The sequence below is a fragment of the Sciurus carolinensis genome, chromosome 18 (assembly GCF_902686445.1).
Source record: "Sciurus carolinensis chromosome 18, mSciCar1.2, whole genome shotgun sequence".
In the NCBI taxonomy this organism is placed as follows: domain Eukaryota; kingdom Metazoa; phylum Chordata; class Mammalia; order Rodentia; family Sciuridae; genus Sciurus; species Sciurus carolinensis.
Genome location: NC_062230.1, coordinates 10,658,735 through 10,683,048, shown reverse-complemented (window position 1 = coordinate 10,683,048; position 24,314 = coordinate 10,658,735). Strand labels below are relative to the sequence as shown.

At 46.8% G+C, this 24,314-nt stretch overlaps 1 protein-coding gene across 1 annotated transcript in view; it reads left to right on the top strand.

Annotated features, from left to right (window-relative positions):
• The window catches only part of Daglb (diacylglycerol lipase beta), a 28,009-nt gene extending 5,503 nt beyond the window's left edge, over positions 1-22,506 (top strand). Inside the window, exons 3-15 of the mRNA XM_047534122.1 lie at positions 2,835-3,006; positions 3,920-4,178; positions 5,905-6,027; positions 6,764-6,891; positions 8,742-8,868; positions 9,558-9,641; positions 11,293-11,370; positions 14,662-14,742; positions 14,827-14,954; positions 18,848-18,916; positions 19,002-19,074; positions 21,319-21,569; positions 21,680-22,506. Of these exons, the coding sequence (XP_047390078.1) occupies positions 2,835-3,006; positions 3,920-4,178; positions 5,905-6,027; positions 6,764-6,891; positions 8,742-8,868; positions 9,558-9,641; positions 11,293-11,370; positions 14,662-14,742; positions 14,827-14,954; positions 18,848-18,916; positions 19,002-19,074; positions 21,319-21,569; positions 21,680-21,878 (1,772 nt within the window). The 3' untranslated portion in view covers positions 21,879-22,506. The remainder of the gene's footprint in view (positions 1-2,834; positions 3,007-3,919; positions 4,179-5,904; positions 6,028-6,763; positions 6,892-8,741; positions 8,869-9,557; positions 9,642-11,292; positions 11,371-14,661; positions 14,743-14,826; positions 14,955-18,847; positions 18,917-19,001; positions 19,075-21,318; positions 21,570-21,679) is intronic.
• The last annotated feature ends 1,808 nt before the right edge of the window (positions 22,507-24,314 follow it).

The window sequence follows — 24,314 nt, the reverse complement described above, 5'->3', positions numbered from 1 at the left end:
TCTATTTAAAATACCACCATTGGTAAATTTAATTATTGGTACAAGGATAACTTCCATTGACCTTTTATTCCATTAGTCAAGTCTTAATAATTAATTAACAATTAAGCAAAAAGACAGTGTGTTTAGCATTAGACTTATATTCTTCTCTAAAAGAGCTATCACATGTTGTAGAAGGAGCATTTGGAACAAAGTAATTGAGTCATCTGTATCCAAAAGACTGACCCTCTTTTTCTTGGCTATGAATATAGTTTTATAGCTTTGCTGGGAATAATCAGTATTATCGTAGTCATTTCATTTCTTTTCTTTTTTGTTTTTTTTCCTTCTGTGGCACTGGCAGTTGAACTCTACCACTGAGCTATGTCCCCAGCCCTTTTTTAATTTTTGATTTTGAGATGTGTCTGGCTAAATTGCTGAGACTGACCTTGAACTTGGAATCCTCTTGCCTCAGCCTCCTGAGTAGCTGAGATCACAGGTGTGTGCCACCACATCTTGCTGGTTTATCTTTTTATTGCTGAGCAGTATTGCATGGTGTGGATGTACTAGTTTAACTTCATATCTACTGTAAGAGACTTTGGTTATTTCCCATTTTGGACTGCAGTGAAATGGTTACAGGCTCATTTCTGGTTTTTTGTTGTTGTTGTTGTTGTTGTTTTAATATATATTTTTAGTTGCAGATGGACATGATATCTTTATTTTATTTATTTTCATGTGGTGCTGAGGATCAAACCCAGTACCTCACAGGTACGAGGCAAGTGCTCTACCACTGAGCCACAACCCCAGCCCCTCATTTCTGATTTTGATTTGAGAACCTCCCAGATGAAATCCTGTAGTTGTCACTATGTGTGAGGTTTAACTGGGGACAGTTCGTCTCATTGCTACCATGTTTTCATGGAGAAGGCCCCTGAGAGCTGAGGGCTGCTGTTCGTCATGTTTGGCTTTGGTGACAAGATGTCTCCTTCTTCTCCTCTGCCTTTGAGCCCCAGGAGCTCTTGCTTATCTCCAGTCACAGAAGATGTCTGCGGTGGCCAGAGGCATCAAAGTTCACGATTCTGTGACACAGGCCTCTTTGTTGCTCTGCCATCGGTGACTGTGCCTGATGCAGGACCACAGGTCACTGGAGGAAGACAGTGAGGATGTTGCACCGCAGCTGTGCTCCTTGGGAGTGGGCATCAAGTCAGGACACCGACTACAGGGCCAGGTCCACTCCTGCTTCTTTATCTCAAGAGGAAAATGAATGTGAAATACAGATGCCTCCCAGGCAGCCTAACTATGGAAAGGGACCTTCTTCAGTGTCTCGTGTCTTTTCTGGAACCTTGATCTGAAGCACCACATTTTGCTTCCTTGTCTCTGTGTGTATTTCATTAATGCAGCATCTATAGCCATCCTCACTGTTGCTGTTTCAAGTTCAAGTGCTTCAGATAGTGTTAGGGTGGAAGGTGTTAGGACATGTCCTTGTTGAGGGTCTTGGTCCTCCTAATGACAGTGTGGGGTACTGTTTCCGGTTTCTCTAGGAGGGCCAGCTATGTGGGACTGTTTTTACAGATCTGCACATTTCATGTGTCCCTCAGAACTGTTAGAATTAATTATTTTATAAAATTTGTCTTTGTGCCAGAAATGAGGCCAGAAATCACTTAATATTTTTCAAAGAGACTCTAAGTAAGTAATTCTAACAGGATAATTTTTGGCATTTAAAAACTATTTCTTTATTGTGTCATTCTCTAGATCTTAGGTATTTTTTTCGATATTGTTTTTGTTTTAATCATATGGCATTTTTATTTTACTTAGATTAGTGTTTATCTCCACTTTTTCCCAAAAGAAGAGAGTTGATGTTTTACATCAAGAATTTAAACACACAGACCTCTACTGATACTTGAATTTGTTTTGCAAATACCATAGAAATGTCATGTTTCAAAACTGGGCTTCTTCAAGGGGTCTCACACATCAGACGTTTTTACTTCTAGGGCTGGGGGTATAGTTCAGTGGTAGAGCACGTGCTTAGCATGGGAAAGGCCTTGGCTTCTATCCTCAGTACCAAACAAAAAAAAGTAGTTCACTTCCCCCAGAGTGAAGACCGTGAGTCAAAGAGCCCTGGTCACGCAGACCCAGACTGTGTTTCAGAAAATACCTCTTATGTGGTCTGAGCCTCAGTTTCCTTGTTTACAAAATGGTGTAATGACTGGTTTGTAAGGATTAAGAATAGCAGACACGCAGGTTTAGGATGGTGTTTAGGACAGTGCGGTTCTCTGTAAGTGTGGAGCTTGTTTCCCAGGCTCTTAGAACCTGGGCAATGCACCAGCCAAGCACCACCTATAATCCCTGAGGATTACAAGTTTGAGGCCAGTCTCAGCAACTCAGTGAGGCCCTAAGCAACTTGACAAGACCCTGTCTCAAAATAAAAATTAAAAATGTTGGGAATGTAGCTCAGTGGTAAAGTGCCCCTGGGATCAATCCCCAGCACCAAGTTAAAACAAAACATAAAAAGAACCTGAGTGGCTCCATCCTGTTTGCCTGGGACAGCCCTGTGGCATGCCTGTTGTCCCAGCCTGATTATGAACAGTGCCCCCTTTTGATCTCAGAAGTCTCCCCGTTTGGGCAGCGATTATGTGTTTACCCCAGTCAAAGCCCAGAGTAGCTTTAATCCCCATTGAAGCTGCAAAGGAATCAGGCTTTTTATCATGAGTCAGGCTGCACCTTGTCAGCTGCTCCCCATCGTGGGCATTGGTTACCAAGCACCGTGGGAGGAATCCAGGGCGGGTATGGGGGTGCACAGATGTGTGCCTGGGAGCTGTGCTGCTGTGAGGAGTGAGCGAGCCGTTGGTTATTTTCTGTTTCAGGGACCATTTGTAACCCTGGACCCCGGAAGTCGATGTCTAAGCTGCTGTACATCCGCTTAGCGCTCTTTGTGCCAGAGATGATCTGGGCTTCTCTGGGGGCTGCCTGGGTAGCGGACGGTGTCCAGTGTGACAGGACCGTTGTGAATGGCATCGTGGCAACTGTCGTTGTCAGGTGAGGTCTTCCGTCTTCTCTTCTAGTTTTCTTCTCATGACAAATGCATTTTAGACATAGGTGAACAAGACTGTCTGAGGAACACAACGGGCAGTCCAGTGTCAGGAGGGCTTCCTAGCAGAGTTAGAATCAGACTGGGTGGCTCATGAAAACTTAGGGACACTGGTTTGCGTATGAGAATTAATTCATATTCCTTTGTTTTTGTTGACTTTTTATTTCTTACTAGTTCTCATTTTTCTGCATTCCCTCTCTTCCAAGAAGAAAGAATACTGGACCAAAACTCAGAGTAGGATGAAAATAAATAGTGTCAGGAATGACTATACTACAGTAAGGCTTATAATATGGTCTCGCAGGATCTAATTCTGTCCCCTCCTTTAGGAGTACGGAAATGGGCTGGTGCTGCTGCTGCCTTTCCTCAGCCACACAGCCAGGGGGCAGCAGAGTCCACTCACCAAGGTGCATCTTCCCAGCAGCACCATCTATGAACTTAGAGGGCCAAGCACACTGTGGGGCCACCTAGAAATACTCAAACACACGAACAGAAGACCTACCAGGTTGTCACACATTATGGAAATGCTCTTGGTTTTACTGAGAAACTCTGAGGCACTAAGCGGTGAGGGTAGTGCCCTGAAGAACTGGTTCCAGCAGCTTCTGTGTTCATGCTGCAGCTCTGCCCACCCAACAGTTCTGTTTCCGTTGTGGCCTTTATTTTTACCACTCTAATCTTTATGGGGCCCCAGTTAGCTATGGGTTCATGAGGAACTTTCTAGAAGAACTGAGTTGCTTGCCTCAACCCACATCTGGGAGATCCATGTCCTCCTGGGGAAGGAGCGCCTCTGTAGAGATGCGGGGACGGAGCCCTCTGGAAGTGGGGCCCACCGTCACTGAGCCTTTTCCACTCTCTGTTTTGCAGTTGGATCATCATCGCCGCCACAGTGGTCACCATTATCATTGTCTTTGACCCACTGGGGGGGAAAATGGCCCCATATTCCTCGTCTGGTCCCAGCCACCTGGATAGTAATGATTCAAGCCAGTTACTTAATGGCCTCAAGACAGCAGCTACAAGCGTGTGGGAAACCAGAATCAAGGTCTTGTGCTGTTGCATTGGGAAAGACGACCATACTCGAGTTGCTTTTTCGAGTACGGCAGAGCTTTTCTCAACCTACTTTTCAGTAAGCCCAAGGGATATGTTTGGTCTCTTTCTTCTGTTTCAGTAAATGCTTCTTTGTGAAGTTGAGCGTACTGCATCTTGAGCTGAGCCCCCTAGTCACATAAAAGGGCTTTTGAGGACCTGGAGCCTTTGGGCATGGCCTGGGGCAGGCACTGTGTCTGGGATGAGCTCTCTGGGGAGCCGTTAACCGCAGGGACCAGGCTTTTTCAGACCCTACCTTGTTGGTCAGGAGCGAGCTTTCATTGACACCTGTTTGCTACATTGTTGAGGGGTTTAGGGTTTTGTTTGCTTGTCTGTTTGTTTCAATTCTGGAGATGGAACCCAGGGCCTCACATGCTAGGCAGGTGCCCTACCACTGAGCCACATACCCAGACCTTTTTATTTTATTTTTGAGATAGTGTCTCCCTAAGTTGCCAAGTCTAGCCTCAAATTTGTGATCCTTCTGCCTTGGCTTCCCAAGTAGCTGAGATTATGGGTATGTGTCCCTGTGCCCTATTTACACTGTCAAGATCTCGAATTCATTTTTGAGGAACTAAATGAGGAACCTGAACATTTGGAGAATAAGTTCCTAGTTCTTTTCTTATACATATATATCTCCTCTGTTCAGCTGACTCAGCAGACACCATGAATAGGCAGAGCAGTATGTGATTTCTTACCACTTCATATCATGATAGAAATGATAGATTATTCTACTTTAAGAGGAAAGCTTGAAGTGTTGCAGTACAAAAGGGTGTCATTCTAGAGCCTCCTACTGATTTGAAAATACTTGTTTTTCTTTCATATTCAGTATGCAATTTTGTCTTTTCATGTAATGTGCTCTGATAAACTGCTGTTATTTTCGGTATCGAGACCAAGTAAGGAGGAGGATGTTGACATCCCCCTACCTTCCTGTCTCTTTCTTGCTTCTCAGTGGTGCCCAACTTTGTACTGTTCAGGGCTGGCCCCATAGCCTGACACCAGGCCACAGCAGCCTCGAGGGGATTAGAGAAGGGTGTCCCCCTGAATCTTGAAGGAGTGCTCCAACCAGTCATTAAGATATTTGAAAGGAGGAAGAAGAGAAGCTGGATATTCTCCGAGGATTTCTTATTCTGCATCATAGGCAGAACTGATGACCCAGAGGCCCAGTGACCAGTACATGGTCATTTCTTGTGTGCTAGAAGTGCCTGCTGTTGGCGGAGGACTTCTGCTCCTCCATGTCTGTCCTGAAGAAAGTAAGGGGTAAGGTCAGGCTCCAGAGGACAGCTCTGTTGCTTTGCTTGTTTGGGGTTTCTTTTAGGGCATGCTGTACCCCGTAAGCGGACATTCAGCTTCACAAATCTCTGCTGTAGACTGTAGTTGAACAAAATTTTCACAGCAACTTGAGAAATGATGGTATAATCTTGGGCTCAAATTGTACATTACTGAAAAGGTGGAAGATTTACCCATGTACTCCCCAACTTTACAAAAGATTCGAAACAGACTAGTAAACTAGAAATAGTTAAGTCACTTGAAATGAAAGTTTTAAAAAGATAATCTAGTGAATTTGTCTGAAGGCAAGATATGAAAAAATATTAAGCTCACATACAGAAAGAGTCCTGCAAGGAAAATGCCTTTTCAGTTGTATGTGTGTATCACTGTATCTGTGTGTGTCCATATGTGCCCATGAACTGCATAAAACTGGATTTTAAGGAGTTACTGGGCAGTTCCTGCTGGGTTTTAATGACAGGCCATTTTGATTTTCCACACAGGACACAGATCTTGTGCCCAGCGACATTGCAGCAGGTCTTGCCCTTCTTCACCAGCAACAAGACAATGTCACCAACAGCCAGGAGCCTGCGGAGGTGATCAGCCACTCCCCTGGGCACTCCCAGGTAAGCCTGAATTTCTGCCAGATTGACAGTTTTGACATTCACTCCTCTGTGTTGATCTTCAAAGATACACAGTTAGCCTCGAGCAATTTCAATAGCAATTGGGCTGGAATCCGATTTGCAGCTTCTGCTTGTACTTTATCACCTGTCTGGTGAGGCAGCTCCTCATCTGGAGCCCATTCTTGACCAGTTCACCATCCATCATATTTCGAAGGCCCCCTGTTTTAGGAAATTCACTATTGGATGCTATGTGCCAGGAAAGTTCTTTCTAGGATGGGACTTGAGCCTGGTTGCTCTGATGAGGTGTGTTTTGTGTTTTCTTTTTTCTCTGGACTCGAGGGGCAGAAATAGTTCCTCTTTGCTTTATGTTGGTTTTCTGCCATAGATTTTAATGCACTCAAAAGCCAAAACTGCAAACAGACTACATGTTTCCCAGCTCCTTGCTGAAGCACCCAGTTCTTCGTAGTAGAACCTGCTAATGCCTCTAGGCAGGAGTCAGAAGAAGCCTCAGGGTCTTTCTGATGTTGTCTCCCACCATACTCCCTGCATTCTTGGAGGGTCCATCTAGTCCATAGTTAAAGATGAATTTTTCCTGCAGAAGTCCTTTGACAGTTACAGTTCATGAGGAAAGAGCAGGAAGAATCAGGAATTGGAATTCTTGCGTTTAAGACCTTAGTGCATTCATCCTCCTCTCAATGAGTTCCTCTAAATGAAAGCTTTTTTTTCCCTTCTCTTCCAGGAAGCTGATTTGGATGCAGAATTAGAAAATTGTCATCATTATATGCAATTTGCAGCAGCTGCCTATGGGTGGCCTCTCTACATTTATAGAAACCCATTTACAGGACTGTGCAAAATTGGTGGTGACTGGTAGGTTGACTTGGTGTGAGGCTTCCATGTCCACATTTGTCCTTTAAAAAAAATTCTATTTTGAAATATTTCAAAAACTTTCAAGATGGGCATAATGGCACACATCTTAGAATCTCAGCTACTCAGGAGGTTGAGGCAGGAGGACTGTGAGTTCAAGACCAGTGTAGGCAACTTAATGTAGACCGTGGCTGGGGCTATATCTTCATGACAGAGCGTCCCTAGTGGTTCAATCTCCAGTACTGCCAAAAAAAAAAAAAAACTTGCAAAAACCAGACATTCCCTCAAATCCTTCATCTGGAGTCACTAGTTCTGACTCATTTCATGTGTACTCTGTCAGCTTCTGTCTATAGTTGTATTATTTTCCCTGAACTGTTTGAGATTCACTTACTACTCCATGCTTCTTTACTTCCACCTGAATTTTCTAAGGACATTCTTTTACATACCTCTAATAAAATTGTAAAATTCAGGAACTTTATCACTGATTATTAATGAATTTGCAATTTGTATTCACATTCTTCCAGTTATATCAGTAACTTCCCTCTTCACGATTTTTCATCCACTGGGGATGGCACTTTGCACTGTGGTCGTCACAGCTTCCTTTTTTGTTTGCATGCTGGGGACAGAACCCAGGCCTCGTGCATGGAAGGCAAGTGCTCTGCCACGGAGCACTGTCTGCAGCCCCTGGCTCTTCCCTGTGATCTCCCTTAGTTTAGAACAGCTCCTCTGTCTTTCTCTTGTCCTTCACAGCTTTGACGTTTGGAAGAGGTCGGCGTGTGTATTTCGCAGGAGGGTCCTCCATTTGCTTTTGTCTGATGGTTTCCTTGTGATTAGATCCAGGGATGATCTCCAGGGAGCTTTATGTCCTGCTGTGTCCTGTCAGGAGTGTACTGGTGGTGCCTTCCTTCCCTTTGAAACAAGACGTCTCCTTTGGGGAGATGCCTTGAGACCATTTAAATATCTGATTCCTCTCCAAACTTCCACCCAGTATCTTTGCATTCATTGATTCTTGCATGAATCAGTAATTTCTAGAGTCATTGCCAAATTATGATTTTCACCATTTCTTCTGCATTAGTTGTCATTCTGCTGTAAAGAAGAACTTTTCCTTCTCTATTTTTTATTATTAATATTTACACACAGATTCTGACTTTATTCTGTGGGTTATGATTTATTATTGTAATAAGTATAGTATTTATTTTGTGCTCAAAACGTCCCAGACTTGGTCCTAGAGACTTTCCTGTGTCCTTTCGATATGTCCCTATCACTTTTTTGAGCACTTCCTAAGCTTCTGACATAAGGTACCCACCTCCTCTTCCTTTCTCCCTGTAACGGTTTCTGCGGGCCTCCCCTTCCTCTCAGTGTGGGCAGTGGTATTTAGAAACCAAGATCTAAGTGTGCCTATCACTCATGGGTGTTATTGCTTTTGGGCCTTTTCAGTGGACAGAGTTGGGGGAAATAGCAGTTTCATGCAATTCAGCCCGATGTATCTATCAAATTGAGTTTAGCTGAGCATGGTGGCACATATCTGTAATCCCAGTGATTAAGGGGACTGAGGCAGGAGAATCCGAGCTCAAGGTCAGTCTCAGCAACTTAGCAAGACCCTGTCTCAAAATAAAAAATGAGAAGAACTGGGGGAGTGGCTCAGTGGTAGAGCACCCTGGGTTCAGTCCCCAGCATGACAAAATAAATGGATGCGTGATTGAAGGCATGCGTGCACGCTGCTCTCTGTTAGCCAGCTTGTCCTGGAAATTGTCAGCTTTAGTTCTCCTGTTTCTGGGAAAATACAACAGTGAGAGTTAATATTCCTGGTAAGGTTTCAGGTTGGGACCGTAACCTCTTTGCCCTCTTTTTAGTTGCAGAAGCAGAACAACAGAATATGACTTGGTTGGAGGTGATCAGCTCAACTGCCATTTTGGCTCCATCCTGCAGACGACAGGGCTACAGTACAGGGACTTCATTCACATAAGCTTTCACGACAAGGTGCAGTATCAGACAGAGGCTCTTAACTAATTTTGGGTCCTAGAGTCCTTTGAGATTCCAGTGGGAATTAGGAATTGTCCTTTTTGTAATTCAGAGGCACACACACACTCACCCCCAAATCTTGTGTACTGTTTCATGCGTTCACAGACCCCCTCGAAGCCCACACAGGTCCATGGATCCAGGTTTAAAACCAAGGTTTAACAAAAGGTGGAACAACTAGGGTTCATCAGAGATACCCTGCTGTCTCACCTGACTCCAGTAGGGGACAGGGTCTTGCAGCCTGGGAATCCCATGGCTAGCACCTGTGGTCCTGGCCTCCAGGAATGACCTTAGCTGCTCAGCACAGGACTTATTTATCCATCAAGTGATCAATCAGTGGTGCCAGGACCCACCTGAGGGAGGTAGAGTGAGGCTTAAACCCACCAGGTAGCAGCACAGTAGATTTGACCTGCTGGCGGGGTGAGAGAGGCTAAGAAAGAAAACCACTGGGCATGCAGGTCGTGTGTGTAATGAAGGTCTTTGGTGTATAGTGTCAAAGTGGAGCCCTGGCTGGAGAGGATGAGGAGGGAGATGTGTTTCCTCAGGGTTTCTTTGTGCTGATCACAAGGGACACAGGCATGGTCTAGCTTCTTATCATTAGCTGCGTGTTTCCATTATTTAGGCCTCACGTACGTTTCTCATCCTTTCAGGTATACGAGCTGCCCTTCTTAGTGGCTCTGGACCACAGGAAGGAGTCCATCGTGGTCGCTGTGAGAGGGACCATGTCTCTCCAGGTAACACTGGACCCTGACAAATTAGAGCTGGGGACTGTGCTGGGAGCACGGAGTGCAGATCACAGGCTACCAGTGCTGAAATCGAGAAAAACATTGTTAGGCAACAGCAAAGACACAGGAAGGCACCTTGACAGAAATGTGGAAGCAGATTCAGGATTGTGAAATATCCCCTTTGCAAAACATGGGTGAGCTTGTTCCTTTAACTGACAAGGGTCAGGAGCAGAGATGCCAGCAGGGTCATCCTCCCAACTGGAGGGCGTCTGAGGGGGGCACCTGTTTAGTTCTCTTCCTGAAACTTACCTGAGTATGTGACTAGGACCCCAAACCCAGGGGACCATCCCCTCAAATCTGTGCCCCTAGCCAGAGAGGACAAGTTGAGTCTTGCTGTTGAAAGTCATGTGATGCTTCCCAAGTTCCTCTTCTGTTCCTTACTGGGCCAAGCCTCTTGCCAGGCCTGCAGCCGGCTCTTCTGCAGCAGCAGACCTTGGTCTCTCCTTGGTCTCCCCCTGCCCAGTGGCCCCCTCGAGTTCCCCATCCCGAGAGGCGCTTCTTCCCTGTTTCTCTGGTGTGCTTTCTGCTTCCTCCTTGACTGCTCCTTTCTCACTTCCTCATACTTCTCTGCTGACCCAGAAAATGTACAGAGACTCCATAGCTTGTGCTCTCCCCTCTTCTGCTTTGGACCAGCTCTGGGTGCCCCCCGCCCCCGGTTCCCAGGACCCCATACTTGCATCTTGGAGGCCGTCTGGGTCCCCTGAACCATGCTCCTCCCAGGCCTGTGCTTCCTCAGGACTCCTTTACCTTCATTCTGCCAGCACCCCCAGTTGGTACTGAAGAAACAGCGACGTTGTCCTTGCTTTCGCTGCCCACTGCCCAGTTCTGGCCCAGGCCTCTGGCCGTGTCCTCCTCCTCCACACACAGCCCTCATCTGTCCAGTCCTCTTCCTGCAGTGGAGGGTCTCCCAGCTCCGCCCCTGTCCAGGCCCTCATCTTCCCAGTCTGTCCTTTCCCGTCCTTTTCAGAAACCGCCCATGTTTCCTGCTGCTTTTAGTATGAAGCCCATGCCAGTCACCTGCGGGGCTCTTCACAGTGCAGGTGTGGAGCCCCACCCTGGCTCGCGGCCTCTGGGGCCCAGGGGCGGCCTGGTGCTGGGGCCGTGCCTTTGCCCCTAGCGGGCCACCCCTCGTTGAGGACAGGCTCTTCCCTGCTGCCTCAGTCTTTTCCTTGGCCCCATCTCCTCAGGACCTGCCCTGCCCGGGGTCCTGCTCCCTCCTGCGGCCAGCCTGACTCTGGCAGTGGTCCGTGGGCCCGTTCCTCTCTTACAGTTCAGTGAGCTCTGGACTGGGCCTCAGGACAGGCGCAGTGCTTTTTCAAAACCCTGATATGGGCTCCATGCGGTGAGGGTCCTTGACTGGGCACAGTTGGGGGAGGTGTGTCTTGGATGCACCCACGTCCCCTTCAGGTTCATGCCTGGTCCCAAGCTGCTGCCCTTAAGGCCTCAGGACCTGCCTGACTCACGTGGGCGTCTCTGCTGAGCTGAGGCCTCCCAGGGTCCCTTCTCATCAACCTGACCAGGAGATTGCCACCTGCTGTCCCTCAGAGGGCGTGGGTGCCCACCACCGGCTGCCACTTCTCCTGTCTGCCTTTTTTTACAGGACATCCTCACCGATCTGTCTGCGGAGAGTGAGAGCCTCCACCTGGAGGCTGAGGTGCAGGACTGTGTGGCACACAAGGTCAGTGGGGGTAACAGAGTGACAGTCACCCCCTGGCAGCTGCCACGCGCAGCAAGCGCGTGTTCTCACTGTGTGGGTGCCCACACCAGGCCTGCGGGCGGCGGGTGTAGGCCGAGGATCTTTCTGAAGCCACACAGTTACCGGCACGTCACACTGGGCGTGTGAGCCCGAGCTTTGGCTCTCCTTCCCTCGGAAAGCGCACGTCGTGGCGAGAAGCTGCCGTGCGGAGCAGAGCTGCCGGGAAGGCCCCGCCCAGGCGCAGGGGTGCCCCAGCGCCGCCCCGCTTCACAAGCTCTGCGGACGCGGATGCGGCAGGGGCCAGGGTCCCCGTTTCTCACTGTGCTATGGGGTTGGGCACGTGAGCATCACCTGATGGGACAAAGAAACACCCAGCCGGAGCACAGCCTTGGGTTTGTTAAGCGGTGCTTACGAGGGTTTCATTTTTAATTTTCTTTAGTGGTAGTGAAATACACATAATATTTGTTATTTTAACCATTTGTTTTATGATTTTGGTACTGAGGCACTTTGCCACTGAGCCATATCCCCAGCCCTTTTTTTACTTTTTATAAAGGGCTTTGCTGAGTTGCTGAGACTGGCTTTGAGCTTGTGATCCTCCTGCCTCAGCCTCCCAAGCTGCTGGGATTACAGGCATGGTCACTGCACCTGGCTAACTTTAACGGTTTTAAGTGTACAATTCAGTGACATTAAATGTTTGCACAGTGCTGTGTACCCATCACCATTATCTCTACCCAGGATTTTTTATCATCCCCAACTAAACTCTGTCCCCATGAAACCCTAACCGCCCCCTCCACAGCCCTGGGAACCTCTATTCTGCCTTGTCTCTTTGGATTTGTGTGTTCTAGGAACTTCATATAGGTGGAATCATCCAGCATTCGTCCTTTCGCAATTGACTTCTTTCCCTAATTAGTGTTTTCGGGTTTGTCCACATTAGGACGCACTGACATTTCACTCTTCTTCAGTCTTCACAATAGTGCATTGTAGGGACATGGCACGCTTGTCTCCCCACTTGTCACCAGTGGACACAGGAGGGGTTTGACTAGTGCGCTGTGAGCATGAGTGTTCAAGTTCCTCCTGTCATTTAAATCCTTGGGGTTTGTACCTAGGTGCAGTTGCTGGGTCGTGTGGTGAGTCTGTGTGTAACTGTGAGGAAGCCCCAAACTGATTTCCACAGCGGCTGCGCCATTTTACCTTCCCGCCAGGATCCTGTGTTTGAGAGTTTCATTTTCTCTGCATCCTCGGCAGCACTTGTTATTTGCAGGCTTTTGATGATAGCTGTCCTGTGGGGGGTGTGAAGTGGCATCTCACTGTGGTTTTGGTTGGCATTTCCCTGATGACTAACGACATTGCAGAGCAGAGTTTGTTAACATTTAGAGAAAGTTGGAATGACTCACTTCCACAGGTCGCAGCGACTGCTTCTTGGGGGTGGGGAGCTCGGGCCATCAGGGGAAGGTGATGGCTTGACTTTGCTTTTGTATACTTTGTATAAACAGGTACTGCTTCTGTCCTGGTCATTTTAAAAACTGTGACTGTGGTCCTGCGCGTGGAACCCAGGGCCTCCAGCCTGCTGGGCAAGCATTCCACCACTGAGCTACACTCCCAGGGGAAGTTTTGCCTTAAACCTTTAGTTGTCTTTTTGTGCATCAATTCACAAAAGACTCCAGTTTAACTATGGTTATGTGTATGAAGAAGGAGAACTTTCGGGACTTGGGGATACAGCTCAGACGGTAGAGTGCTTGCCTTGTAAGCACAAGGCCTTGGGTTCAATCCCCAGCACCCAAAAAAAAAAAGGAGAACTTTAAACACATAAACTGTAAACACAAAAGAACTTTTGGGGCTCCTTCAGGGCTGGTGGGCTGTGTTCAGAAAAGGGCTTCCTGTGACCGTGAGCCCGTGCCCCAGACCAGTTAGCCTCTCCAGCGCTGCCCCAGCCTGTTTGCGCTCTTGGCTCTGACACTGCCCATGTGATCAGAGCCCAGCCCCCTGCGTCCAAGAGCCGCCCGGGCATTGCCCCCATTCCTGTGTGCCAGGGACATCCCTGCGGCCACTGCGGGCCGCGTTCTCTAACTCCGATTGTGAGAACGGGCAGCAGAACAGCTGCCTAGGAAGCACTGCCTGGAGCAGAGCGCACGGCAGGCAGGAGCTGGGCTTAGAGTCTCATTTCCTCCGCATCCTCGGCAGCACTTGTTTTTGCAGGCTTTTGATGATAGCTGTCCTGTGGGGGGTGAAGTCAAGCCCTCCTGTCTGAACGGGCAGAGTGTAGAGCCTTCCGACTGACCCATCCTGTGTGGTACCGGGCTCAGCGTCCTGCTCGCACAAATGGTGAATTACTCAACCTTAGTGTGCAGCTGTTTTAGAGACGATCACAGGCTCCCGTCTTGTCACAGATCCCCTGACCTCCTCGTCTACACTGCAAGCCACACAGGACAGGGCAAGGCTGCTTGTCTGGGGCCTGGCAGAGAAACTGTCGTGAGGAGGCTCTCCACAAGTAGACCGGCCAGCTGGGTAGTCTCCTCTGTTGGAACTGCATAACTCAAAGGAGCCTGTGATGTGGAACAGCTGTGCTTGTTAGAAAGTTTTAAATTTTATTTTTGAGGTTAAACCCAAACCTCAACTCCCTAGAACTCACTTTTGATGGACTTTTTTTTCTTTCTTTCTTTTTTTATATCTTTGCAGAGTCAGGGATGCTTAGTTAGTGTCATCGGTTAAGAACTGTATGGTGACTAGACGTGGTAACGCATGCCTGTAATCCCAGAGACCCAGGAGGCTGAGGCAGGAGTCTCAGGTTCAAGGCCAATCTCAGCAATTTAGTAAAACCCTGTCTCAAAATGAAAAGAACCAGGGATGTGGCTCAGTGCACTGTTAAGCACCCCTGAGTTCAGTCCCCAGTACCAAAAATAAAAAATAACTGTATTGTATGCTTTAACATTGTTCAAAGAGATCAGTCATTTATAATCAAAATCTGATGAACCATAGGAACTCGGCCGAAATAAACTGCAGTGTACGCAAAGCACTGCGTAGCCACAGCAGAGGCTGCAGAAGTGTGTGTGGAGATGGGGAAGGACACTCCTGGGGTCGTCCCTTTGTCCTCTTCAATAAGTAGTGAGCACCTGTTTCATGCCAGGGCCCAGACCAGGTGCCAGGAAGGAGCAGAGGACAGGAGGGCCTCTGGGCCCCCAGGTGGCGTCCTGTTTGGGGAGGTGATTGGCATCGACAGTGAGTACCTGTTGTGAGGTCCTGTCTTCGAGTCCCACTGACCTGCCTGTCTTTCAGGGGATTTCTCAGGCCGCCAGATACATTTACCGACGACTCATCAACGATGGGATTTTGAGCCAAGCGTTCAGCGTCGCTCCTGTGAGATTCTGTTTGTTTTCTCCTCCTCCTGCCCCCAGCTGTCGCTGTTCTTCGCTCTTGCTCACTCTGCTCTTCGTCCTCTAGGAATACCGGCTGGTTGTCGTGGGGCACAGCCTGGGTGCCGGGGCTGCTGCCCTGTTGGCCATCATGCTCCGGAGCGCCTACCCGCAAGTCCGGGCGTATGCCTTTTCCCCGCCCCGGGGGCTGTTAAGGTATGCCATGCTGTCCTGTGCGTAACGGTGCCACCCACAAGCCCTGTGGTCCACGCGTCTTAACCCAGGGGTGCTTAATCACTGAGCCACCTCTCCATCCCCTCCAGCCCTTTTTTATTTTTTATTTAGAGGCAGGGTCTCACTACGTTGCTTAGGGCCTCACTAGATTGCTGAGGCTGACTTTGAACTTGTGGTCCTCCCACCTCAGCCTCCTGAGCTGCTGGGATCACAGGCCTGTGCCACCATGCCCAGCTCCACCCACCTTTTATTTCTAGCTTCCTTATTATAGCTTCTCGTTCTGGAGAGAAGGTTGTTTTGAAGCACTGTGTAGTTGAAGAAGGATTATCCACAGCCTTTCTTAGATCTGACTGTGGCTCTGATTTCCTAAATGATATAATTCTAAGATTCGCTTTGTGAGAGACTACTTCTGGGGACTCACAGCAGAACTGAGCAAAAGTACAGAGAGTCCCTGTCTCCCCCACACCCTGCCCCACACTTGCAAGTCTCCCCCGCTGTCAGCACCCCGCCCCCCCAGAGCTGTCACCTGTCACTTGTGATGAGCCTACATTGACAAATCTCTATCACCTAGTACCTGTAATTTGCATTAGGGATTCTTTTGGATGTGTACATTCTGTGGGGTTTGGACAAATAAGTAATGGCATTTTTATGAATTTGAAAACTATTCTTCTTTGCTGATTCAGCATACTGATTGGATAGTACCTATAACCTTTCACCCTGATTATTTTTTTTTAAATTGTACCACAGTTTTGAAAAGAGACAAAATAAGAATAAAAAAAATAAGAGGACAAAAAAAGAACCTTGTACCTGTTATAGAAAATTGGGAAAATACAGAAAAGTGAAGAGATAAAAGGTCCTCCCCTGCCCACCCCAGTGCTTGGGGATGGAACCCAGGCCTAGCATGTGGTAGGCAAGTGCTCTACCACTGAGCTACACCTCAGCCCCTAAATAAAAAATTTTCAATAAAATACAAAACTCAGAGTAGGGAGTACAGCTGGGTGCAGTGGTATATGCCTCTTGTCCCAGCTGCCAGTAGGCTGAGGCAGGGGAAGATCACCTGAGCCTAGGAGTTTAAGATGGGCCTGAAACCTCATCCCAAAAATTGATGTAGCAAGAGTACGTTGGGTAAGCCTCTACTTAATTGGCTTCAATAATTGTTCAACATATGGCTAATCATTTCATGTTCCTTCGCCCCACTTCCCACATGTCCCCAACAGCTGAGTTAACTTGGAAGTAACCCTGAGACAGCATGTCATTTTATCTGTAAATACCTAATGTATCTAAAAGATAAAGGGCTTAGGGGGAGGAAAAGAGGGGATCATGAGCTGAGATTGATTTCCATGCATATATGAGTTTGTTGGGATAAAACCAACTACTATGTGTAACTATAATATAACTACAAAACTCTTAAACAAAAAGATAAAGGGCTTGGTTGGTTTTTGTTTGTTTGGGTGTTTTTGTTTGTTTGTTGGTGGGGGGTGAGTACTGGGCATTGAACCAGGGTACTCTACTGAGCTACATCCCCAGTCTTTTTTTTTTTAGTTGTAGATGGACACAATACCTTTATTTTACTTATTTTTCTGTGTGGTGCTGAGGATCAAACCCAGTGCCTCCCGTGTGCTAGGCCAGTGCTCCACCACTGAGCCACAACCCCAGTGCCCCCAGCCCTTTTTATTTTTGAGATGGGGTCTCACCAAGTTGCCCAGGCTAGCCTCTGACTTATGATCCTGCTGCCTCAGTCTTCTGAGTAACTGGGATTGCAGGCACACTCTGCTGCACCCAGCTTAAATTTTTTAAAATAATTTCTTAATATCTAGTAATTAATCACATTTTTCCATCTATCTCCTAAAATTGGTTTATCTGCATTAGGATCCAAAACAAGGTTCTCACATTGAATATGGTGGATTTGCCTTGTAACGGTCTTTTAACATACAGATTTTTCCCTCTCTTCTTTTTACTTTTCTGTATTTCTTGAAGAAACCAGGTCATGTGTTCTGAGAACTTGTCCAATATTTCATTGATATCCGTGGTTTCATTGAGCATGTCTGTCTGGACTAGGTTGGTTGTAGTTCTTTGAAAATGGTACCTAAGGATTTGATCAGATGCAGGGTGCACTTTCTGTCCATATGACATCATAGGGGGTATGTGCTTCCTATTTTCCCACCTCTGCAGCCACACTGTGTCTGTCTCTCTGACGTTAGCCCTGATGATCATTACTGAGATTTGGTTTTTATTGGAGGTTGTGAAATGGTGATAAGCCTGCTTCTGTCATTCCTTCTACGTTAATTAGTTGAAAATTACCTATAAAAATCTTATCTGCAAGTATTGGTTACTTTGAGGTTGAGGTACATAGTTCATACAGGAAGTTCAGGAGAGACGCATACATGCTGGGATCTTTCCACCTAGCACGTTGGGAAGCAGTCTCCAGCAACGTCGACTCCTTCACCTGTCAACTTGTGAGTCGTCCTGGCTGTGGCCATGGGGAGTCCCTTCAGAAAGGTTTCTCCAGCCTTTGACACAACCCCAGTTGTCTGCTAAGTTTTCTTGCTTTCTCATAAAACAAAATCTTCTCAAGTTCTGGGCTTGAAAGGGCCTTAAGTTTTTTTCTCTGTTCATATCTGGAATCAGCCATACTCCAAGGAGTATCAATTCCCATTGTGGGAAATGGGACTATAATGTAGACACTGGGGTGCTCATTACCACAGGGTCAGTTGTGGTTCCTTTCAGCAGAAAGAGGCAAGAAATGTTTTTTCTCAAACCCTGCTCCCCATGTGTGTAAAAATACACAGATCAAGGATTCAGAATAGTAACACTAATGTCACATCCAGTAGTGCAAGTACTAGAAGTAGCTCAAGAGTTCCTTGCAGTTTATTTTGTTCTTAGGATCTCTTCCTACTAGGGATGTACAACCAAATTACAGGTGTTTCAAGTCACTTGAAATAATTGGCTCATGTATTTCATTTGGCTTTTGGTTTTAGAGATTACTTGTGGTGTTAGTCGATTATTTTCTAATTATGTTAATTATGTTAGTAAAATATTAACATGGTTCCAAAGACAACCCTACAAAGCAAATATTCAGAGAAATTCAGTTTCCATCCTGTTTCCTCAAAAACATCCTTTCTTCCATTCCATTTCTGATTTTTTACTTTTCATTATCATCATATGTATTTGTAGTCTTCTCTTTTTTTGATTATATCAAGCATATCTTCTTCAACTTCCTCTTTATTTATTATTTATAACAATAAATATTATAAATAATAAATAAAATTATTTATTGCTGAGGACCAAACCCAGTGCCTCACACGTTAGGCAAGTGCTCTGCCACTGAGCCACACCCCAGCCCTTTTCTCTTCGTAAGGGCAGCTTACTGTACCTGGTCTTTGCTTCGTTTTTATTCCTTTGGACTTCAGCAGTATATTCTGAGCTTACCGTAACAGTACAGAACCGTCTACCAGCAGTAGAGGACTCATGTGGACAGTTGTGGGCTGAACCCAATTCTTTGTCGACAGACATTTGGTGTCCCCCTCTGCCCTTCACGTAGCACTGGGACGAATAGCTTTGTGCCTCTGTCTTCTGACCTTCTTGCCAGTGTATCTTAGGTAGCTTCTGCTAGGTGGAGTGGCAGGGCCAAAGGGTAAACGTATACACCTGGTCTGCTCTCTGAATCCAGTTTGATGTTTTGCTGTGGAGTCTGTTGAATGGCTGTTGTGGCTCTAATAGAATCTGGCAAGTTGCTCTGGCTGAAGCCTCGAGACATTTCTCCTCCCCTCTGAAGACAGAGAACGGCTACACCAGCCTCCCACTGACCTGGCCGTGTTGCTTGATTCTCTCTGAAACTGCAGAAGACTGACTTAGTGTCTCATTTAAAATTTCAGCAAATCTCTTTACGAGTACTCCAAGGATTTCATTGTGTCACTTGTCCTGGGAAAGGATGTGATTCCCAGGTGAGTGTGACGGGTGGTTGGTCGGTGGGTTGGAGTAGCTGAAAATACTTAGTACTGAGCCTCAATCTCATCTTTTGCTAAACAGGTTAAGTGTGACCAACTTGGAAGATCTGAAGAAAAGGATCTTGCGAGTGATTGCTCACTGTAATAAGCCTAAGGTAACCTGGGTGCCAGTGTTGAGGATCCTCAGGGAGAAGTTGTATGGAGTTGAGGGGCTGTCTGAATCCATAGCCTTGGGGAGGGCACTTAACGCCATTGCTTGAAATTCCCCTTCTGCCCTTGGAACAGATTTTTGTCTAGGACTCTGTGATACCCAAGAAAGCAAATAGCTAAAGCAGGTCCTCAAAGTGCCAGTTACAAAGTACTGTAACAGAATAATCCTGTTCCAGCTAAGCGATTTGCCTTTTGCCAGACTTCCTAGTCCTATTTGTGATTATTCTGGTGCTTTTGATTATATTGTCCCTCGCTTAGAAAATAAGGCTGCTAAATCATATTTTAAGAGGCACTGGTATGTCCACGTTGTGGATATCATGCAGTTGTAAACAGTGATAGAGGCTGGGAGCATAGTGCACTTACCTAGCATGCATCAGCCCTGGGCTGGACCCTCAGCACTGCTAAAACAGGCACACGCCTGTAATCCCAGCATCTCAGAAGGCTGAGACGGGAGGATTGCAAGTTTGAGGCCGGCCTGGGCAACTCAGCCCTGTCTCAAAATAAAATTAATCAAAAGGGCTGGGGTGTAGCTCAGTGGTAGAGTGCCCCTGGGTTCAGTCCCTAGTATGGCAATACATAAATTTAGAGGAGAGGACATCATGAGATATGAGCAGACAGAAGCAACAAGGAGATATTTATAGACGTATGGTTAGGTTTTGACAAAACTTTTGAAAAATATATACCAACATCCAAAATGTGATCTTAATGGGATAATTGAATTACAGATGATCTCCCCCCCCCCCCGCCCTTTTTTTTTCTTCTTTCTTTTTTGGTGGTGGTACTGGGAATTGAACCCAGGAACTTGTACATTCAAGGCAGGCACTCTACCACCTCAGCTATATCCCCCAGCCCTCTTTTTTCTTTTTTTGACAGAAGTCTTTATTCAGTAGCCAAAGAATGAAGAAGAGGGAGCTTTGCTCACGAATCAGGTTCTCCACTTCAGAGGGTTGCGGGATTACAGATTCAGCTAGGATTCATGATGGAGAGAGATAGCTAATAAAGGGGAGGCATACACATGTCTTTTCTGAGATTAGGTTGAGATCTTTCAGACACTCGGGTGCCATCTCTTTTTGTTCTTTTATGGTCTGATATTTCTGGTCATGGCAGCTGGTATGTGTCTTTAGCCTTCAAGTAGGGAGACAGACAGACAGACAGACACAGACACTAGGCAATTCAGGTCAAGCCAACCTTATAGTTCAACAAAACATTTCTCAAAACGATCAACATGGGCTGGGGAGATAGCTCAGTCGGTAAGTCCCTGGGTTCGATCCCCAGCACCACACACACAAAAAAGGATCAACATGTCTAAATGCAGAGCCAAGTAGAGTCTGACCCAAAGGTTAAGGCAGCAAAGGAGACAGACACGAGGTGAAGGCAGAGATGCCGAGTGTTTCCATCCCCTCCAGTCACCCATTTGATGCCCGCAGGCCCACGTGCAGTCCGTGTTCTCAGCAGATGTGGCCTGAGGAACAGCCAAGGCAGCCGTCACCATCACAGGCCACAGAGCAGAGGTGTCTTCACTTCTTGTTTTTAAATATTTTGTTAGTTGTAGATGGACACATAGCTTCATTTTATTTATTAACATACGATGCTGAGGATGGAACCCAGTGCCCGCACGTGCCAGGCAAGTGCTCTACCACTGAGCCACAACCATCCACCTGTCTTCACTTCTTTAACTTCAACTTTTTTTTGGTGCTTGTTGCTAATCAGGAAAAAACAAATTAAAATTTTCCTCTTATCAGCTGTCCCCTCAAGATTTCTTAGAAGGTAACTTCTAAAGGCTGGGGGTATAGCTCAGTGGAAGAGCATGTGCAAGGCCCTGGGGTCAATCTTTAGCTCCCCACAACCCTGAGAAAAGAAGGGGAGAAAAAGAAAAAAAGAAAAGAAAAAAGAACTAGTATCTAGTATCTTTAAGCATAGAGTAAAACTAATTTGCAGAATTTCCTGAAAATAATTAAGGCAAAAGGTCCCTAGGGTCCCATCTCCAGCACCACCAAAAAAAAAGAAAAAAAAAAAAGTAGTTTTTTCATCAATACGCATGATTTAGTTTTTAAATATTGCTGCAAGCACGTTGGCTTCATCACCCAAGAGGCGCCAACACTCCTTACCTGTGGTTTGGGCGAGAGGACTTCCTGAACCTAAGCAGTCCTGTGTGGCCTCCAGCGTTCTGTCTTGGCTCTCACCCTCAGTACAAGATCTTGCTACAAGGCTGCTGGTACGAACTGTTTGGAGGGAACCCTGATAACTTTCCAACCGAACTGGATGGGGGTGACCAGGGAGACCTGACACAGCCTCTTCTGGGGGAGCAGAGTCTGCTGACACACTGGTCCCCAGCATACAGCTTCTCCAGCGACTCCCCACTGGACTCCCCACCCAAGTACCCGCCTCTATACCCACCTGGCAGGATCATCCACCTGGAGGAAGAGGGCACCTCAGGGAGGTGAGTGTGATGGTGTGCGGGTCTGTGCACTCCCCCCACAGGAAAGAAAGCACGTGCTGGAGACCACACTCAAGGGACCTCACTAGCTGGTGTTTTCTTTTTTGTTCAAGGTTTGGCTGCTGGGCTGCTGCTCGGTATAGGGCAAGATGGTCACATGAAGCAGAATTCAGCAAAATACTCATAGGCCCAAAGATGCTGACAGACCACATGCCAGACATCCTGATGAGAGCCTTGGACAGCATGGTGGCCGACAGAGCAGCCTGTCTCTCCTGTCCAGGACGAGGGGTCTCTAATACGGATGTGCTCTAATCAGGTGTACTGGAATGGCCCCAGAATAGTGGACTCATGTTAGTTCTTAAACTGACTTAATGCGCAAATAACTTCCATGCCAGCACACTGGATGCACGCTGATGGGAATCCGATGGGTACTCAATTCATTGAGCTTCAAAATGACTGAACAGTCTGTTGGTACTTTTGATCCTAATAGCAGGATCAGGAGTCAGGGAAGAGTGACAAGACTAAGGGACTCCCAAGATAGCAACGTGGAGAAGCCATGTCACTTAAGAACTGCCCCAGAAGGGCAGGAATCCAACAGCATTTGAAGACCCTAAGTGGACTGCAGCCTCCCTCCTCAGGGTCTTGTCCTACCACCACTTAGGTGACTCTCAACTTGGAATGACAGGTCTAGTTTGTTTTTCCATATCTCAGGGTACTAAGGGCAGCCCTGAGCTCCCATCTTCGAATGAAGACAGGAGCCAGGTCAAGAGGTAAGCGAAGGCCACACTCCTGCTCCCTCAGCCTATCACCCAGGTGCTGTTTACACCACCTGGGTGTTTAAACAGCAAGAGTGGATTGTTTGATTCTCATGTATTATTCTGGCTCTGAGGTCAGCCACGGGGTTCAGAAGTTTAAAAAATAAAGTACTTATACACCATGAGTAGCATTTCCAGGTAGGTTTACTTTACTGAATTGTTTTACAGCAGTCATGTTTTAAACATTGTCTGCTGTAAACAACAAAAATGAAGTCTTAATGTTTTCTGGGCATTCTGGCTAAATACTGAAGACTGCACAAGCGTCCAGTTTCACCCATCTGATACCCAAGAAAATGATCATTGAGGTTTTTTTCTGAAAAGCATAAACCCACAAGGATGGGGAAAAGAGACAAGAAAAACTGATGGGCTCAAGAACAATTCCCAGCTGGGCATGGTGCAGGCCTAAAATCCCCACTGGCTCAAGAGGTTAAGGCAGCGGGGCTGGGGAGATAGCTCAGTCGGTAGAGTGCTTGCCTTGTAAGCACAAGGCCCTGGGTTCGATCCCCAGCACCCAAAAAAAAAAAGAGGCTAAGGCAGGAGTATCGCAGGTCCAAAGCCAGCCTCAGCCACTTAGCAAGGCCCTAAGCCCCTAAGCAACTTAGTGAGATTCTGATTCTAAATAAAATATAAAAAAGGGATGGGGATGTGGCTCAGTGGTTAAGCACTCCTGCGTTCAGTCCCTGGTACCAAAAAAAAAAAAATTCCCCGAGTAGGAAAGATGTGCTAACTGGCTCACCAACCAGGTTCCTAGGAACTGAGCACATGTGAAGAGCAGGCCCAATCCATGGGATTTTCTGTGAGGTTGGAAAAATCTGGCCCTTTGCTCTCTGGCAGAGGGTGGGGTCTGGGCACCAGCAGTTGAGGAAAGGAACTGACCTTCCTCAGCGTTTTCTCATTCTACTCCCTGGACATTCAGGGAGAATATGCCAGAGAAATCTGATCTCTGGAGACCTTGCTCAGAGGCCCCAAGCTATCAGTCATGTCTCTCAAGTTTGGGGAAACCCACAGTTAATTCCCCTGCTGGGAGAAGGGGACAAACGCCATAAGAGTACCCTAGTGCTACCAGATTTGCCTCAAAATGCAATTCCTGCACTTCCTAAGGGCAGATGGCAAGAAGGGACTTGCTGCCCTAGTGTCACCAAGTGCTCCCTTCCCAACCTTGACCTGAAGCGTAAGCCAAGGATCACCAGACACTTGAGGAACAAGAAGAGAAGTGACAAGGCAACACACATGCTAAAGCTGGGGATGGAGAAAGTGCTGCCATCGTAAGCTGACCCAAGGGGGCTGAACAGGGGCTAGTTCAGGACATCTCGACTGGCAGCGTGAGGCAAAGCAAGCACTCCACTGAGTCCCACATAACAGTTCCAGAAAGATGAGGAAACATAAAGACCTGCATTTCCAGATGGAACGTCCACCAAGCACAGGCACAATGGATGAATAAAAGTAAACACTAGGACATGGAAAACAAAAGGAAACTCTCACAAATTTCATAAATAAGTAAAAGTGCACCCAATCTACTGGAAAGGGCCAAGGAAACAATGAAAGAACTGCCTTCAAAAATCTGAAGTTATTACCAATCTAAAGTTTTAGAATAGGCCTAAGTATCAGAGTAGAACGGCTATTTTCAAAGATGCAAAGGCTCAAAAATACATACTTCCCTTTCTCCGCATTCTTTCTCAGGAATCTCCTGGAGGAGCTATTCGTCAGGATGAAGGGAAGAAAAAGATCAACATGTAAGAGATGAAGGTCAAATGATTTGAGAATTAGGAAAATGAAAACTGACAACATCAGTATACCTTGACAGACTCAGAGATGGGTGCTCACTGTTGAACTGAAGTACACAGAAAACCAAATTCAGCATTATCCCAAAGGAAACCAAAAGTGCAGGAAAGGAAAGGGGAGGGGTGTAAGAAAGGCAAGTTACCACAAGGGA